An 18,238-nucleotide genomic window follows, 5' to 3' on the forward strand; every position below is an offset into this window, starting at 1 on the left:
GAAAAATGAAAGACTACCCATGAACGAACATATAAAACACGCTGTATTTTCCTGTCACCGTGTCACAAAGAAAATTGCCCAGCGCAAGTACATGTAATAATAATTATTACATGTACTTGCGCTGGTCAATTTTTTGTGTGACACGGTGACAGGAAAATACAGCGTGTTTTATATGTTCGTTCATGGGTATTCTTTCATTTTTCCTACTGTATATATTGTTGACTGGACCGGATCCGTTCCCATTTCCAGCCAAAAACATTTTTATAAATGGATGATTAATATTTCTTGTCTAGTGCAATTGAGTCGCACCCAAGAATAATAAAATAAAAACATTTGAAAATAAATTGCTGATAAAAAGTCTATATAGTCTTTGTGTAATTCTAATTCTAATTATTAGTCTATTTGGACACTTTGAATTTGGCAAACACTTACCCAGCTAGTGGATAGTGTAATGTTCTTGCTGGACCACTTTCACTATTTTTAAACGATGCTAATTCACTATTTTTGAGGTATTAGTACTCAACAAACAATGGCTGATGTTTACCATATAGTGGGTCAACTGCACTCTTTGTCTTTAACTAATATACCTTTTATAAAGGATTTTATGATTTTTTTTTAGATAATTTGGGTCATTCTGTTGTTTGTCAAACTTACTCAAAAAGAGGTCCTTATAACACATCCACAGAGTACCGGGCCGTGCCGTGGTCTAAAAATTGTTTAAACATTCTTTTTAACAACAAATTCACAAAAATGATTGGCTATTAAGTGTCTACCGATAATCCAAAACAATCACAAATTTGTGACATATATTATATATGTACTTTAGTCACTGAATTTGTATCTACACTTAAAGCCTATGAAAACTATACCCGATGATTGTAAAAATAAAATTACTTTTATCAGCCTAGAAAGATTTAATTTTTTCCCTTCTTCTTTCTTATTTTTTTATTTCATTATCGATGGCTGAGTGTGAAAACCTCGTATCTCGTTTTACAGAAAATTTTACATGAGTGACTTTGAACCGAATTTCTGCATACTCTAACCCAAAATATATATTAAAAATGTATGTGTAATGATCTAAACGTACTCAGAATCAAAAATATGTAAATATAGTTTTTTTTGTTTTGAGTTAGAGTATGCAGAAATTCAGGTTAAAGTCTCTCCTGTAAAATTTTCTGTGAAATGAGATATGAGGTTTTCACACTAAGCTATCGTTATGTTACTTTGGAGAATATTTGTTTTAACACTTTTTATTATTTCAGGAATCTCTCTGCTATACAAGACCGTGAGATCTGCTGTTATTCGATATCTTGTAAAGAAAAAGACAACATTGATATAACTTTGCAATGGTTGATCGCGCACTCCAAATCTGGTATGCGTTAAATTACTAAAACAATTGTAGTATATACAAAAAGTCAACTTTAAGGATACACACTACCTACTACTATACAAAGTAAACATATTTTTCGTTGAACTTGGTCAGTGGAGGTTGTAATTTTGATAGTATCCAATGTGGCAGTTGCAATTTGTGTTTCAAGGTGGTTTGTTTCATTTTACAGTCCACAATTAACAACACAATTAACAATTAGTAATTTTGAAAGATTACATTACATCCCACCAGTCTTTCATTTAAATTATTTTTTTAATTGTCCTACCGCTACCTTCTACAGTGGTACTTATCATAACTAGTTTAAGCTTCTATGTTTTATTTGTTAGTTAAATCGATTAAAACATAGCCTCTCTGAACCTTAGTTATTAATTGTGAAAAAACATCACCTTACTTTACGTAGTATACCTCAAACTAATTATTCTAAAAATGTGCAACAAACCACTAAAAAATGATCACAGTGTCCCAAATAGCTTAAAGTAAAGTACACATATATGCATTCGCAATTATGACGATATTGATGACGTAGTAAAGAAATGGTTGAGCACAGATGTCACAGATTTTGACGAAAAACGTTTTTTTGCAAAGAGTAGCGAGTGTTTTTCCCTTTAAGGCAATATGTTATTGATTTAAAAGACTAAAAATCTTAATATTGATTCATCTATCGCATTCAATGATTCTAATTACACTTAATGTATACGTTTGCCTCGTAGCATGATCGTGATAATAGTAGCGATTACGTATATGCATTCAACAGACTAAGCGTACATTTGAACGTTTGTCTCTTATTTGCAACAAAGGGTTGTCTTTTTAGTTTTGCATATAGCCATAAAGACAAAAAATGTGTAGACTTAAAGTACTTTATTGCTTTTCAAAATATGTCTCACCAAGATCGATACACTAAATTAGGCCAGTCTTCAGTTGACACTTGCAAAATCGCTGTTTTAAAGGCATTATGGTGGTACGGGGGTTGCAACCGCCGATGATGGGGTTGATTAAGTTAAAACACTAATTACCGGAATACATTTATTTAAGTTACCATGTACGACAGTAAATAGTTGGTGTAAGGGATGGAAACGTCTATACTCTAACCACGTCGGTTTTTGAATAATGAATAATCTCTTTCTTTACTTTCTACGTGTCTATAAATAAATCCCAATTGTTTGTTATGATTGACCATACTTGAATGTGACCGTGAATTAGTAATAGCAGTGTAATTGCTGACTTCGGTGTTTTCAAAATGCGTGGCCTAGATTACAAAACCAATGTCACTCATTTACGAAATCCAAACAATGCATGTAAATAATATTTGCTTAAGACCTTTAAAAAATTAAATCGATATGGATTAACTCTTATTTTTTGGATACTAATATAAATCCTTTACATGGATGGCTGCTTCTTGCGACTGTAATCGCTGCATTGAATTTTTGATGTTTGGGAACGTGAATAAGTCGTTGTGACTTAGGTCGGGGCTAAACGGTGGATGGTTTAACAATTCGATGTTTTGAAGCTCCAAAAACTCTATTGTCTTTTGGACAGTGTGAGAACTTGCATTGTCCTGATGTAGGATGGTTCGGCGTTGTATGTTGCTTTGTCAAAGTTTCGCAATAACTTCTGGTAAACAAACGGTTATATAGGTACCAATCAGAAGTAACTGTTCTTTGATCTCCTAAAGCAGTGGTTCCCAACCTTTTATGTCTGGCGACCCACCTTCCGATGTTTTTTCACATTCGCGACCCATCCCTCAGCCATGATGATAGAAAAAAATAAAGAACATGGTCACTGTACGCTACTCAGCTACTGTAAGAGTCACGCCGCGACCCACCTGAAATCCGCCAGCGACCCACCTGAAATCCGCCCGCGACCCACTAGTGGGTCGCGACCCACCGGTTGGGAACCACTGTCCTAAAGCAATTGTTGCCCCATGACCAGATTTTGACACAAAAGTTGCAACCATTATCTTCGACACACTTCGAGAACGGATCAGTGGTGTTTGTTTTTCCTCATCGAGGAACACCCACACAGTGGATTGGTGTTTATTTTCCGGTTCGTGGGAGTAAATCCAAAATTCATCGCCACTAACAGTACTATAAACGTCTTTTGAGCTTCGTTTGTTGAACCGTTCCAATGTTTTTCGACACAAATTGACGTGAACCGATTTTTGCTCTTTTGTGAGCAAATGAGACATCCAACGGGAAACCAACTTCGTAACACCCAGTTCTTCATGTAGGATCTATTGGATCGAGGTCTTTGAAATGTACAAAGATGCCTCTATTTCCCGGTATGTTAAACGACGGTCATCCTTAATTAGGTGACGAACCGCATCAATGTTTTGCTGTGTGATTGTTGTTTTGGGTGGACCTGGCCTGTATTCGTCGCTGAGAGTTGAGAGATCACGTTAAAATTCGCAATATCAGCGGGAAATAGTTGACTGGTGTCATGCTTCATTCCCAAACACAGAAACCATTTCAGCGAGACATTGCTGTTGGGATAATCCTCTCCTAAAATTGTAAAAAATTATTGCTCGAAAATGTTCTCGGCTAAGATCCATTTTTCGACTAACTTGCTAATTTCAAAAATTCACTGTATCTACACGACTATCGCAATGAAACTCTGGATTTATATCAACAAAAGATTGAGGTTACTTTGTGGCGTCCTCTAAGCGGCTATATGCAAAACTAAAAAGACAAACCTCGTAGCATGATCGTGATAATAGTGGCGATTGCGTATATGCTTCTTTCAACAGAATAAGCGTACTTTTGAACGACTTTTGTCTCTTATTTGTAACAAACGACGGTAGTACCTTGTAAATTTAAAGCACAAAACTGGTCTTAGATGAACCTTACAATTTTAGCTCAAGTGAAGTAGGCTTTCACAAATCAATCTAATTTGTTGTTTTCAAATTTGAATGATTCGATAAGTTTGTTGTAAATATGCATAAAATATTATGTCTAAGGATTACACAAGCAGCTACACAAAGAAAATAACTAAACTAATGACAAGAAAACGGTCCATCCAACTGTTTTCTTAATTTGATGCTATTGAATTTTTTCATAAACCACTAATTTAGTGGACTTTTTTTATTTGATGGATCAACGATTGAGTTAGTAAGTTGTATGGTTTTTTTTAGTTGAATTTTTTTCCATACAATATTCAACTTTAATCTAGTTTAATGGAAGTAACTCCTTTTAGCTTATATCACTAACAATAGTAATCTAGAACCTAATTCACGCTGTAGTCCTAATAGTGCGAAAGATTTTTGTGTTATATTTAAATACTTATTGTCACGTACAATGGCCTGAATGAGTAAAAAGGATGCCCAGAAGTTTGGCGCTGTCTCTGTTAACCTAAAAATAAAACCCAGGGAGGTCTTCTCTTTGAATTTAAGGTAAACTAAGAAACCCTTTCAAGGATTTTGAAGGACACAACGGCGAGGAGATACTGAACCAGTTTATTTAAAACAGAATCATACTAACTGAAACGAAATTAGATTTTAAAAAGTTAACTAAACAAAACGGGCGCCCCTTATCTTTTTTCTGAGAGACATGAATTACTCGAGGATCTTAGATGTTAAAGGATTCGTAAAAAATTACAAAAAAAAACCGGAAGGATAAATAAGCATTTAGATTATGTTTATGCTGCGTTCGAAAATGTTAAATAAAACATTAGGAAATTTATTTGATATACAGAGTGGACAAACAGTGCTGCAATATTTCGAATGTAACAAAGATAGGTAAATTCGTCGTATGAAATTAATGCAACATTCTTATTTCATCATCGTAATGACAAGCATGAAAATAAAAATGTAAGTTAAACAATTACTGAGAATTGAACTACGTGTAACAATCGTCCCATTGATGTAGAATGGGAATCTTTTATTGCATTGAGTTTTTCTAGGTCAGAGATCCTTCGTTTGTAACTTTCTCTGTAGCCATAAACTTATACGATAATAGTATATGATGCAACGAGCATTTAATGATGGTCATTATTATGATGCGAGTATGACGGATACGACACGAGCCGCGAAGCGGCAAGTTTCATATAGAATACGAGCATCATAATGACAATGTAATGCACGTTGTATGCAGGATTTTTTCTATCATCATTCACAACAAAAAAATATATTCAAATTTATTTTGTAACACAAACAAATTATGTAGTTAATTAATTATTTTGTTGATACATTTATGTTCTGAATATTACAATTATTAGAATGAATTTAAGGTTAAATTTTCAATATATTTATCGTATCAAAGCGTATACATTTGAATTGACATTTTTCATTGCGCAAGCGCCACCTTTGAGACAGAGTTTCTATTGGTTAAAAAACTATTGAACGTCGAAACGTTAATAAAATCATTTTTTTTTTTTTTAGTTAAATTGTGGCTCTTTTCCCATTTAGAATAGTTGGTTAAAAATCTGTATCGTAATGAAAATCTGTCATGATGAAGCCCATTTTGATACCTTATTAAATTCATAATTGATATATTAAGGTATGAGAATAGTCTTGTATAAATATCTATGTGCAAGAACAACCATAGCCTTAAAAATAAATAATCAAATAGAAAGAGAAAACAGAAAAGAAAAAATAAAAAACGTATTTCGATCGGATCATTGGCTTATAAAAAATTTTAAGAAAATTATTTAAGAATTATTTATATTTAAGAAAAATTTTGGATGGTTCGTTTTTTTTTAGTTTGAGTTTAAGAAAAATTCACACAGTTAATTATTATATGTTTACACCTTGTATGAACTGAAACGGATAACTTAAGACTTAAACCAGACTGTGCCGATTGTGGAATACAAAATATGTTGACTTTGATCGAGTTTTGGTTTTTAGGTTGAACATATTGATTTGGACCAGTTTTCAACTTGTACTGAAATATTTTAGATCGTAAAAGGGTATTTGAACTAAAAGCCAAAACTTAAGGGGTCCGTACACTCAATTCAATAGATATGTTAGTACTATAAAGCTATATATGCGTAAAACAAGAGTCAAAAAGATTAGAAAGCATGAAATAAGAAGTTAACGTTTGATTTCAAGTAATCGAATGAACGATCTTTCAATAAAGTCGTCCCAGGAACGCCACTCATAAATATTGGCAATACCAGTTTAAAGTCATCTACTTTAAAATGTATAATATATGTCTGAATTGTGTATATGAATGAGACGGATAAAATTAAATTATTAGAAGATATTTTTTATCAAGTAACAAAAACAGTATATGTGTTTAATTTGTTAAAGTTTTGTATTTTGATAACGATTTCCAAAGTCGAAATAGAAACATCAAATAAATTTAATTTCAAAGTAAAATTGTGGCTTATTCCCAATTAAAATAGTAAAGTATATTAAAATGCCACAATAAAATAGCTTCAGAACAATAATATGGAATTAGAAACAATACAGAGACAATGTCAGAAGTATTTATTTCATACCATGATGATGATTTTTGTTTTACGTTGAACTGTTTTTAAATTTTGTTTTCTTTTTTGCAATAAGCGATCTTCAAGAATACGTAGTACTGACTTCTGTGCACTATAACTATTTGATTTGCCTTTTAAAATAAACTGCGAGGCGAAGTCAGGGATATAGAAAATTATGATCATTTTCATAGTTGATTTTTTCGTAAACAGATTAACGGATTCCGTTAATTTTTTTATTATTTTAGATTTTTCTTTAGTATTTACACAATTGTGCAAAGGTTTACTCAAACTTCTTTTTTATACTTATACCGGGTGGAGGAAAAGAATGTTTTTTTATGTTAAGTTTGAGACACCCTGTAGGGAGGAAAAGGTACAAATGTGAGTACAGTCAAACCTGCCATATCCGGATCAATGTGGCGACAGACTGATCCGGATATGAAAAAATCCGGATATCAAGACCACTACTTCTTTTATAGTCTCTGAAACGTTTTCTCCTTCATACATTCCAGTAATCAACGCGTCAATACCTTTCGTCGAAAGACACGTTTTATAGATTCTATAATACATTATTTCGCCATCTTTTAGTTCTTCTTTTAGTGCGTTGTCCAACAGCAGGACTGCCTTTCTCGGTAGATCCGGACGGCGCAGAACCGTCCGGATATGGGGAGGTCCGGATATGACAGGTTGTACTGTACATCGTAATCGTATTTTAGTTATATGTTTTGTGAACATTTTGTTTTTTGAATGTCTTTGATATCTTTAGAAACAAAGACAATAGACGGTTTTGTAGTTTAACATGTGTTTTAACCGAAACAAAAGTTTGATACACCCTGTAGGAAGGAAAATGTACAAAGGTGGGTCAAAGGCGAAAAAGATGTAAAATAATTTTAAAAAAATTAGCCGAATCCGTTAATCTGTTCACGAAAAAATCAACTATGAAAATGAGCATAATTTTCTATATCCCTAACTTATGTCTCGCAGTATATATATTATATATATTTCTGCGTTTTGGATTAGTTGTCCAAACTAGAATTTTGAGTTTATGGGCCCTTTGCCAAACACTTTAGGATATATTCACTTGCTGATGATTGTAGAACGTAAGTTAATATAATAAATTCAAAATAATGAAAATTAATGAGTACCAAAAGCATGGCACTGTAAATATAATTAGTAAAATTGTGTATTATGTGTTAAAAAGAAAAAAATTAGTTTCGCCGTTGTTAAATTGTATGTACATGTTTGACTTTTTAACATAGTGGACTTTTTTTATTCAAGTTTAAGAATACGTCGATAAAATTTTTAATGTAGATCTGTTTTTTCTAGAAAGAAAGTGTACATTTAAAATACCACAGGTAAATCAGAGTAAAAGTTAAGAAATAGATGTAAAGTATAGAAAAATAACGTTAAATAGTGTTTTTAAACACACTCTTACAATTGAATAGTTTAACCAAAAAACATATGGCGTTTTATGATTAGTTTTGTATATTTTAACCCTGACTTATAATAACTAGTAATCATCGTGACATTTGAAATACAATTTTTAAATAATGATAAACTGATATTGTATTTTACGTCATACTAATAGCACACTTTTTGGATTAGACAGTCATTAAGACAAAAACAGTTTTTGATGGCTTAGTAATAACTAAATATTAATAGTATAAACGCTGTAGTTGAATTCGCATATAACTGTCAATTTAAGTATCCAAGCAACATAATTTGCATTAATGTACTCTGTCCCTGGCTTCTTTGCACATGCGTCATATTCAATTTATACGTTCAAACAGTTAACATCTAATGTCTATCGTGACTGTAGGAATAGGACTTTTCATTACAAAAGAGTGTCAGCCATTTTTTTCGTAAACAAATATGTTAGGTTAGGTTAGTTAAACAGTTATGAGCGTGCTAATAACGCAAAAGATGGAAAACATATTAAGTTATGAGATAAAAAGAAATAAAACTAGTAGAATTATGAAATTTAGCGATGAAAACCTATAAATTTACATTATATTTATTGTTTTTCATCTTATAGATAGGTGTATCAGAGGAGTATTCAACTAAAATTATCACAGTTACAGTGGCAGTTGCCAAACTCGTCCGATACGTCTAAAGGTGGGAAACAATAAATAGAATGTAAATTTATAGGTTTTTACCGCTAAATTTCCGAACTCTACTAGTATCATTTCTTTTGTTTTCCATCTTTTGCGTTATTTTGCCGGTTATTAGCGCGCTCATCACTGTATAGCGGGCGGGCTAGATCAGGTGGTAGATGTCTGATTTCCACGCAGGTAGGCCGGAGATCGAAATCCAATGCCGACGAGAACATCTAGACATTTTTAAAAATGTCTATAGGCCCCAGGTCGACTCGGCCTGAATAAAATGAGTATCTTGGGTAAACCCAGGGGTAATAATAGGCGGTTGAAACGTAGCACTGACCCTGTTACCTTCCTTGTATAGCGTAGGCCCTAGATATATCAGACTACCCTGCTATAATCCCAAAGCCGCGTTAGAGATATAAAACGGGAGACTATTATTATTAGGTTAGTTATATAAATAACAATAAAGTGCATCTGAACATATAATATCGCATCTGTAGGAAAAGGAACAACTAAATGGTGTCGTTATGAAATATATAACAGTGATATACACTGTAAATATTTTAAAGACAATACATATTATTTTTTAAATGAATTACTTCATAAACAATCTCGTGCTATAAGTACCTACAATATTTTATTGTATTAAATACTATTCAGTACATGCATTTGTCATAACATAATACTGTCTATGATTTTATTGATTAAATACCATAATGATGTTGCTAAATTAGCACCTATATTTCGGCAATTAATTAAAATCGGTTGACATAATTAATTACAATAAAAAATTATATAAATAATTATTTGAACAGTAAACAACTAATGGTGCATAACCTCTCAATTGATTAGAACTGTACGAAAAACACGGCGACTGCGCATGCGCTCGTCATTTGATCAAAAGGCATACTAGGATTGTGACTGACTTGAGTGGCACATAGACATAATAAGAATTGTCTAGGTAAGGTATGTGCCGGTCTATCAATAGAGGTAGAAACGTCAATATTCACTTTGAAGTGATCTTTGTGGGGTGGAGCTTTCTGTGTCTGTGACACGCACGTGTAAAGAGAGATAGAGAGACCACCAAATTGAGTTCCCCGCGTTTCACTATTTTGCTCACGATGTCTTGTCTATTCTTATTCTGTCTATGGAGTGGCAAGTGTCAATGCGAATGCAAAATGTGAACGTAACTGTCAACGGACTTTCTGATTTATTACAAATCTTCATTAGGGCTTCCGTTATAAAATTTACGATTAAACAGCCCCAGGCCAATTAGATCACTTAGTATTATTCACACAGAAATAATTATAAAGATCATAAATAAAGGTAATAACACGACGAGATCCAGAATACCGATATGTTAGCTAACTGAATTGAGCAAAAGAACAAGAATTGACATAAAAATGTTTAAATTAAGAACTAGTATTGACATAAATATTAGTTAATTAATAAGCATTAATTGAATACATAAATATTAAAATTGTCTTTAGATACTGGTAGAATTATTTTTGAAAAAAAAATATAAGTTCAAGGTACTAAGATTCATTTAAAATTTGAGTAGGTAAACATTTTCAAAACTTCCAAGAAGACAGTAGGTGAATTATCCACCATCCCTCACGATAACGCTGTCTTTGTTTGATGTACAATATATTCAAGAATAACTTCATGTATATGCAAAGAACCGGGGATAGACTATTACTATACCTTTTGTACTTTTCAGCCATCTAGTTTAGATATTTGTCATTTTCGATTTCTTCAGTAGCAAGTTTTTTTTGCTTTTAACAAGTGTATATGCCTTCGAAACGCCTTATTAGAATATAGGCTTTAGGTAATAAACATCTACCAGGTATATCCTTGATACATACTTAATTAATTTATTTAGAAAAAACTAAAAAAAACTATTTTTTGAATATTAATTGAAAATGGTTATTCATTTTTAATTTATTTAGAATTTTAAGAAATTTTTGTATACAGTGATGAGTGCGCGAATAACTGGCAAAATAACGGAAAAGACAGAAAACATAATATGTTATGAAATAAAAAGAGATGAAACTAGTAGAGGTGGGAGATTATCAATAGAAAACTATAAATTTACATTATTTTGGTAGTTTCACACCTTTAAACGTATCGGAGTCAAACTGTCACAGGAGAATTTTATAAAGGCGGTATTTACGAATCTCATTGATAGATCACATTAATACATCACAAAAAATTGTCGGCCATGATGGCAAGTTGCTTTGTGTACTTGTTTTTGGTACTCGTTGTAGGTATTACACGATGCTGGTTTTATATTTGGGTGAAAGTTAAAAATTATAAAGAAAGCCTGTAATATATTTGTTGCTTAATAGTCTTACGAAAATTCAGTGATTTAGAAAGAACTGTAAGATTTTTTAGTGTAGTCTTAACATATATTTATTTCTATATGTCTATGTTATAATATTAATTACGCTGATTAATATAGTGAGATTTTTTATATATACACACACGATAGATTATTTTTATTAATTTTCTTTGTAGAATATAACTTTGGAGTAGTGATTAAAAGTTTGGTTGAAGGAGTACCATCAAGTTATCTTTTTTGATTATCCATTTTTATATTATTTTAAACTATAAAAGTTATATTCTTTTGTTACATATGGAGAACAGTAACAAGCTCTTTTAAGAATTGTAAAAAGTAAAATTTTACATATTTCAAAATAAATATTGGCGAAACTTTTATTTACAAATATTTTTTTCTTTTTGTCTTATCCTGTAATATCGTAAAACAGTTGTCCTTGTCTATTTCACGTACCAAGGGGAATAAGGAATAACTGCTATCCAAAATGCTGGAAAAACTTCGTAATCTAGGCATACTTAAGAAATATATCAGCCTCATAAAAATGACGTTGCAGGGTTCAAAAGCTGCAGAGTAGATGGAGAACTGACTCCCCTGTTTGACATCGACACAAGAGTGAGACAGGGAGACGCTCTATCAATTATGCTACTCAACATAGTTCTTGAGGGAGTTATCAGAAAAACCAATGTAACCGGCCATATAAACACCAAAACAGAACAAATTACTGCATATGCAGACGATGTAGCCATCATTAGTAGGAGCAAACCACGACTAATGGAAGCGTTCAAAGAAATTAATCCTGAAGCACGAAAAAGGGGGCTTTAAATAAAATAAGTACATGACCGTCAAAAGAACACCTGATATTGAAAATAATATAGACAACTATGCTGTTGAACGTGTGGATGCCTTTACATATCTGGGCACAGAAATCAATCAGAAGAATTCCGTAAGTAGCGGAATTAATGCACGTAGGCCACTGAGAATCGTACATACTATGCTAATAAAAGATCGATGACATCGAACTTATTAGACAAAGGAACGAAAATGGATATCTACAGAATATTGATTAGACGTGTAGTAACCTATGGTTGTGAAACCTGGGTAATGACGAAAAAAGATGAAGCCCAACTCAGAACATTCGAGAGGAAAATACTAAGAAAAGTACAGGGTGATTGATTAGTGGGGTAAAGCTCAATAGATCCGCTATAGTAATAGATAGCAATAAAAGTTAATAACAAAAATTTTAGCCACATTTGAGCTTCACATTACTAAATTAGTTAGAATGTTATAGGGTGTTCGATAACACAGTGGCAGACCAAACTTATGTTTTTTTAAATGAAACACCCTATATTTTATTTTAAATTCAAAATCCTGTTAACTTCTCCATCACAAAAATATAAAGTGATGAATTGGCTGCTGGTATGAGCACATTGTGGAATACTACGAAATAAGGAGTCTAATGCTCATAATCTTTAAAAGGTTTTATTAACTACAGTATGTGGGCGACCGGTTTCGGCATTTACATTTTGTATGCCATCATCAGGCCCTCAGAAAACAAAGCTAAAAAATAAATGAAGCTGTGTCAGAAAACAGTTTGCCCTAGGTTAAGTTTTAGGTGTTAGGTTTAACAATAGGTAATAAAACACTGAAGGTGTCACAAAGGTGTTCGAATAGACCAGTACTGATCTGATGTTAACTGTTGTAGTCAGTATATGATACATAAAGTATTAATAATTACAATTATTGGTACTTACATATCAGTACAAGAAGTATACAGTGTACAATTTGTCGTTGGAATAGTGACAAAACAGCCTTTGTGTCATTACAGATTTCAAACTCATTAGGTCTTCAATATGTTTTATAGTTGCCTAGGTGTTATAGAATAGTATCTCCCTCAATTCTAATGTGTGCATATGAGATACTTATAGTTAATTTTGTGCAGTGTTCAATTAGAAATAACAAAAAATATATGACAAAAAACAAAGATGTTACTTGACTGCACAAACAAAAATTGACAAACAACACATATATTAACTTGTAAAAACTACTAAATCTAAATAGCCAACTATATCTACTACCTATACAAGTGTCTTACGAGTGTTATAATCAGTCAATTAGAGCATCTTCAGAGTGTACTAAATTTTCTTCGAGAAACGAATTTGTATTACCAAATTTAACGTTTTTTTTTTTTATTTTTCTCTTTATTGTAAAATAAAATGTAATTTGATATTTATACGAAACACAGTTTTAATTCCTATAAAGAGCACCACCATACACTTATACGTATTTCATCCTTATGGAATTCTCAGAGCGAACTTGCGGTAAGCTCTGAATGAAACAATACAGTGAGGAGCGCGCTAATAACCGACAGAATAACGCATAAGATGGAAAACATAATACATTGTGAAGTAAAGAGAGGTGAAACTAGTAGAGGTGGAAATTATCGATATAAACGTATACATTAACATTACATTACATAGTTTCCCACCTTTGTGGTCGTGACGTCTGTGACAGGAGTATTTTATAAAATTCTACTGTCACAATGACCCTTGTCGTACTCGTCTGATACGTCTAAAGGTGGGATATTATGTAATGTAGGGGAGCCCAAGCGGGGATTTTTGCAGTTACTCGAGCACGTCAGATTATCATAAGGGGAGAAACCTGAACCCTTCAGATGTACCTCTACCATATATTGGTTCTTAACACAAGGGAGTTCGTTAAAAAGGGCCAGAAAAAAAAAATCTATCCTTAAAAAAACTCGAAATTGTCAGATTAAGATAAGGTAAGTTAAGTACATGCAAAAGAGTGTATAATTCAAAAATCTGACTATTTAAGCCGGGCGCAAGGAAATGGATCAGTCCCAAAGTTTCACAAGAAAAAGCGAATATTTCGCGAAATGAATGACAGGTCGAAAAACTAAAAAATATGTGCTCAATATTTTTTAAAAATCTATCGAATCTATCAAACACGACTTCCCACGGAGAGGAGTGGGGGGTAAATTTAATATTTTAAATACTTATCCCGCGATATTTCGCGAAATGAACATCAGATCGAAAAACTGTAAAATACACTTATTCAATATTTTTGAAAAATCTATCGAATGGCACCAAACTCGACCCCCAACGTAGGTGGGGTGGGGTTACTTTAAAATCTTAAATAGGAGCCCCCATTTTTTATTGCAGTTTTGGATTCCTTACATAAAAATAAGTAACTTTTATTCGAAACATTTTTCGAATTATGGCTAGATGGCGTTATAATCGGAAAAATCGATTGTTGGAAGTGGAAAATTAAATTAAAAATGGAAAGTCCCCACTACAATGGAAAACTTTACTTAACTTTTTTTGGTTTTAGGGCCTAGTCTTCACAACCCAATAAGTCCCCATAACGCTCGAGTGACTGCACATTTAGCATACTTTGCTCCCCTACTATTAATTTATACGTTTATAATAGCGATCATTTCCATATCCACTAGTTTCATCTCTTTTTGTTTCGCAATGTATTATGTTTTCCATCTTTTGCGCTATTTGCCGGTTATTAGCGCGCTCATCAAAGTATATGTCTGGCATAATAGCAATTATTCTTAAAAATGATATGCATAGAGGCTACAGCGACATCTATTGAAAATAAAATTTAATAAAATAAAAGTAAAATTTATATAGCCTGTTCGCTAAACTCAGACACAATTGGCTAGTGATTTTAGTAGGCATTTTTTTTTGTTTTTGGCCAATTTTGCCAAAATTTGTAAAATTACTAACTATTTAGTAATTTTTTTTTGCCAATTTTACCAAATTGGCAAAATTACTTACTAAAATCACTAGCCAGTTGTGTCTGAGTTTCGCCAACCGACTTTAGTAAGAACATTGGCCCAGTGTCAATAACCTTGTAGTTAAGAGTTAAGACACAATAAAGTGAAATAAAAAAATCTTGTCAACAGCAGAAAACTCCATTATATATCCTACCTACCTGCAATAATTTATGATATATTTAAACTGAGTTCAAGAATTCATTATGTTCAAAATAATTGCTGAAAAGTTTTGTAAAAACAATTTAGGTAATAAAATTTATGATTGACTAGATGGTATTCTTTTCTTGAATTGAAGTTATAATATTTGGTGACATTTTTATATCATTTGGCAATTGTGGAGTCTTCATTCGGCTGATATATTTATCGAAAGTGTAGATTAACATTCTAATTAACAAAAAATAGGTATGTGCATTTATGTTTTCTACTTAACTTTTCACAAAAAGCTGATTTTTACGGATATGTGATATAAATAAAAACTTTATCGTATATAAGAGTTACTGATTTTTTTAGTTAAATCCGCTTCTCCATTTTCATGTTCTCTACCTCTCTACCATCGGTTGTATTAATACCAATCTTCTGATGAAAAATGTTGCAAATCTCCCACAACACCTTTCGTTGTCAACATTTCCAATTTTTTTAATATTCCGCAGATGTTCTTATATGATAAAACTTTTTAATACACATAGTTTCAAAAGTTATGCATGATCTAAAATTATGCTCATCTTCATAGTTGATTTTTTCATGAACGGATTAACAGATTTCGCTATGTTTTTTTTTTATTATTTTAGCTTTTTCTTTGGTATTTACACAGTTGGGCAAATGTTTACTCAAACTCCTTTTTACTTATAACGGGTGGAAGAAATGTTTTTCTTATGTTACGTTTGAAACACCCTGCAGGGAGGGCCGGGTATACGTGTGGGTATACATCGAAATTGTATTCTTATGTTCTGTGAATAGTTTGTTTTTTGAACGTCCCTGATATCTTTAGAAACAAATAAAATACACGGTTTTATTCTTTAACATGTCTGTGTTTTAACTGAAACAAAAGTTTGAGACACCCTGTAAGCAGGAAAAGGTACAATGGTGTATACATCGAAACTCCCTCCCACATCACTGCATCGAAATTATGGTGTAGTCTCATATTTTGTGACCATTTTGTTTTTTTAGTGTCTCCGATATACAGAGTGGGCCAAATAAAAGTATCCACCTCGATTTTTGGCAGTATTTATTAGATTTTAAGAAAATGCCGAAACATGTCGATTTTTGATCTAAGGGGGACACATTTTTACGGTACATACATCTGTCATTTGTCAACCCCCTCCCTTCCACATCCCCTACCCGTTATTTTTAAATAGGGAATAGGGGTCGTGTGCTGGCTCATTTGAAAGGTTATTCAATTCTCTATTCAATAATATTAACAATGGCATAATTACTTGTACAGGGTGTCCAAGAAAAATTATTTTAAATTAAATTAATTGACACAAAAAGAACAATGTATGTAATTTATTTAATTCAAAATACATTCTGCTGCTGTCACAAAACAAAAAAAAATGTTTTTTGATAAATAAACATTGCTTTTTGCTTAATTTCAATATTCAAGCTGCCACCCATCTGCCTCTTGGTAGGTTGAATATTGAAATTTGAGCAACAAACAATATTTATTTATCAAATAAACATATTTTTTCTGTTTTCTGTCAGCAGTAGAATGTATTTTGAGTTAAATAAATTACATACATTCTTCTTTTTGTGTCAATTAATTTAATTTAAAATAATTTTTCTTGGACACCCTGTACAAATAATTATGTCAATGTTAATATTACTGAATAGAGAATTGAATAAACTTTCAAATGAGCTAGCACACGACCCCTATTCCCTATTTAAAAATAAGGGGTGGGGGATGTGGAAGGGAGGGGGTTGACAAATAACAGATGTATATACCGTAAAAATGTGTCCCCCTTAGATCAAAAATCGACCTGTTTCGGCATTTCCTTAAAATCTAATAAATACTGCCAAAAATCGAGGTGGATACTTTTATTTGGCCCACTCTGTATTTAATAAGAAAGAAACTAGAAGGTTTTACTCTTTAATATGTGTTTTAACTGACAACATGCGATACGTGAGGAAGCCATGTCTTATCATACACTAAGATGAAAATATTTCCTATAATATAGTGCGAAAGGAACAATGAGGGAAATCTTTTATGACGAATTACAACAAGTAGTAGATCAAGTTAGAGGGAAGATGATAATACTAGGGGATTTTAACGCTCGAATAGGTAACCAAGTAATACCCAGAATTAACCAAAAACACAATGAAAATGTTAAGAGCGAAAATGGAGAACTGATGATAAACTTCTGCACAAATAACGAACTTAGAATAAACAACACATTTTTTAACCACAAAGACCAACACAAATATACATTCAATAACACCCGTGGACAAAGATCTATGATAGATTATGTTGTAACCAACAGATATATACATCCATCAAAAATAATCGACGTAAGATGCCTCAACTCAGCAGATGTAGGTAGCGACCATAGCCTAGTATTATGTAAAATAGGAATCATGAAATATTTCACACCTAAGAGAACAGCACCAACACAAACAAAAATCAAAGTCGAAGGACTACATACGGAATCCACGGAATACTTACACAGGAAAAGAATATCAGAGAAGATTGCTGAGAATGGAATATTAGAAAACGATAACATCGATGAAAGCTGGCAAAAACTCAAAGATAACATAATCGACGCTGCAACAGAATCACTTGGAGAGAGAAAAGTAACGAATACTCACATATTAAAGAAGAAAACCCCGTGGTTTAGAGAGGAAGTTAAGATAAAATGCGAAGAAAAGAAGAAAGCCTTTTAACAATACAGAACAAAACAAACACAACAGGCATACAACCACTACAAACGAATCAGAAACGAAACGAATACTTTAGTGAGGCAAATAAAAAGGAAGCACTGACAGAGTTTCTCAAAGCAGATGGAACACGACTTCTACGGAACACAAAAAGAAGTATGGAGAATGATCAGAGGGCAAAGAAAGGAGATGAACGAATTAATAAAAGCGAAACACATTCAGAAGGAAACATGGACAGACTACTTCCGATCTATATTTGCTAAAGGCGACGATAATGAACCACCAACACCTGAAGTTACGACAAATGAAGAAATAAACATCGA

The 18,238-nt window shown here is 32.5% G+C and overlaps 1 protein-coding gene across 3 annotated transcripts in view; it reads left to right on the forward strand.

The window, feature by feature from the left end:
* Positions 1 to 11,633, forward strand: part of LOC126879758 (ADP-ribosylation factor-like protein 8) — a 67,127-nt gene extending 55,494 nt beyond the window's left edge. Inside the window, exons 4-5 of one of the 3 annotated variants that reach the window (XR_007696251.1) lie at positions 1,263 to 3,064; positions 3,299 to 11,633. Coding sequence is in view for 2 of the 3 variants with exons in the window: in XM_050643004.1 (XP_050498961.1) it covers positions 1,263 to 1,372; positions 11,425 to 11,489 (175 nt within the window). In the remaining variant the exon portion in view is untranslated. Of the gene's footprint in view, positions 1 to 1,262 lie in introns of all 3 variants that reach the window. The other 2 variants (XM_050643004.1, XM_050643005.1) reach the window with 2 other exon arrangements.
* The last annotated feature ends 6,605 nt before the right edge of the window (positions 11,634 to 18,238 follow it).

The sequence above is a fragment of the Diabrotica virgifera genome, chromosome 2 (assembly GCF_917563875.1).
Source record: "Diabrotica virgifera virgifera chromosome 2, PGI_DIABVI_V3a".
NCBI lineage: Eukaryota > Metazoa > Arthropoda > Insecta > Coleoptera > Chrysomelidae > Diabrotica > Diabrotica virgifera.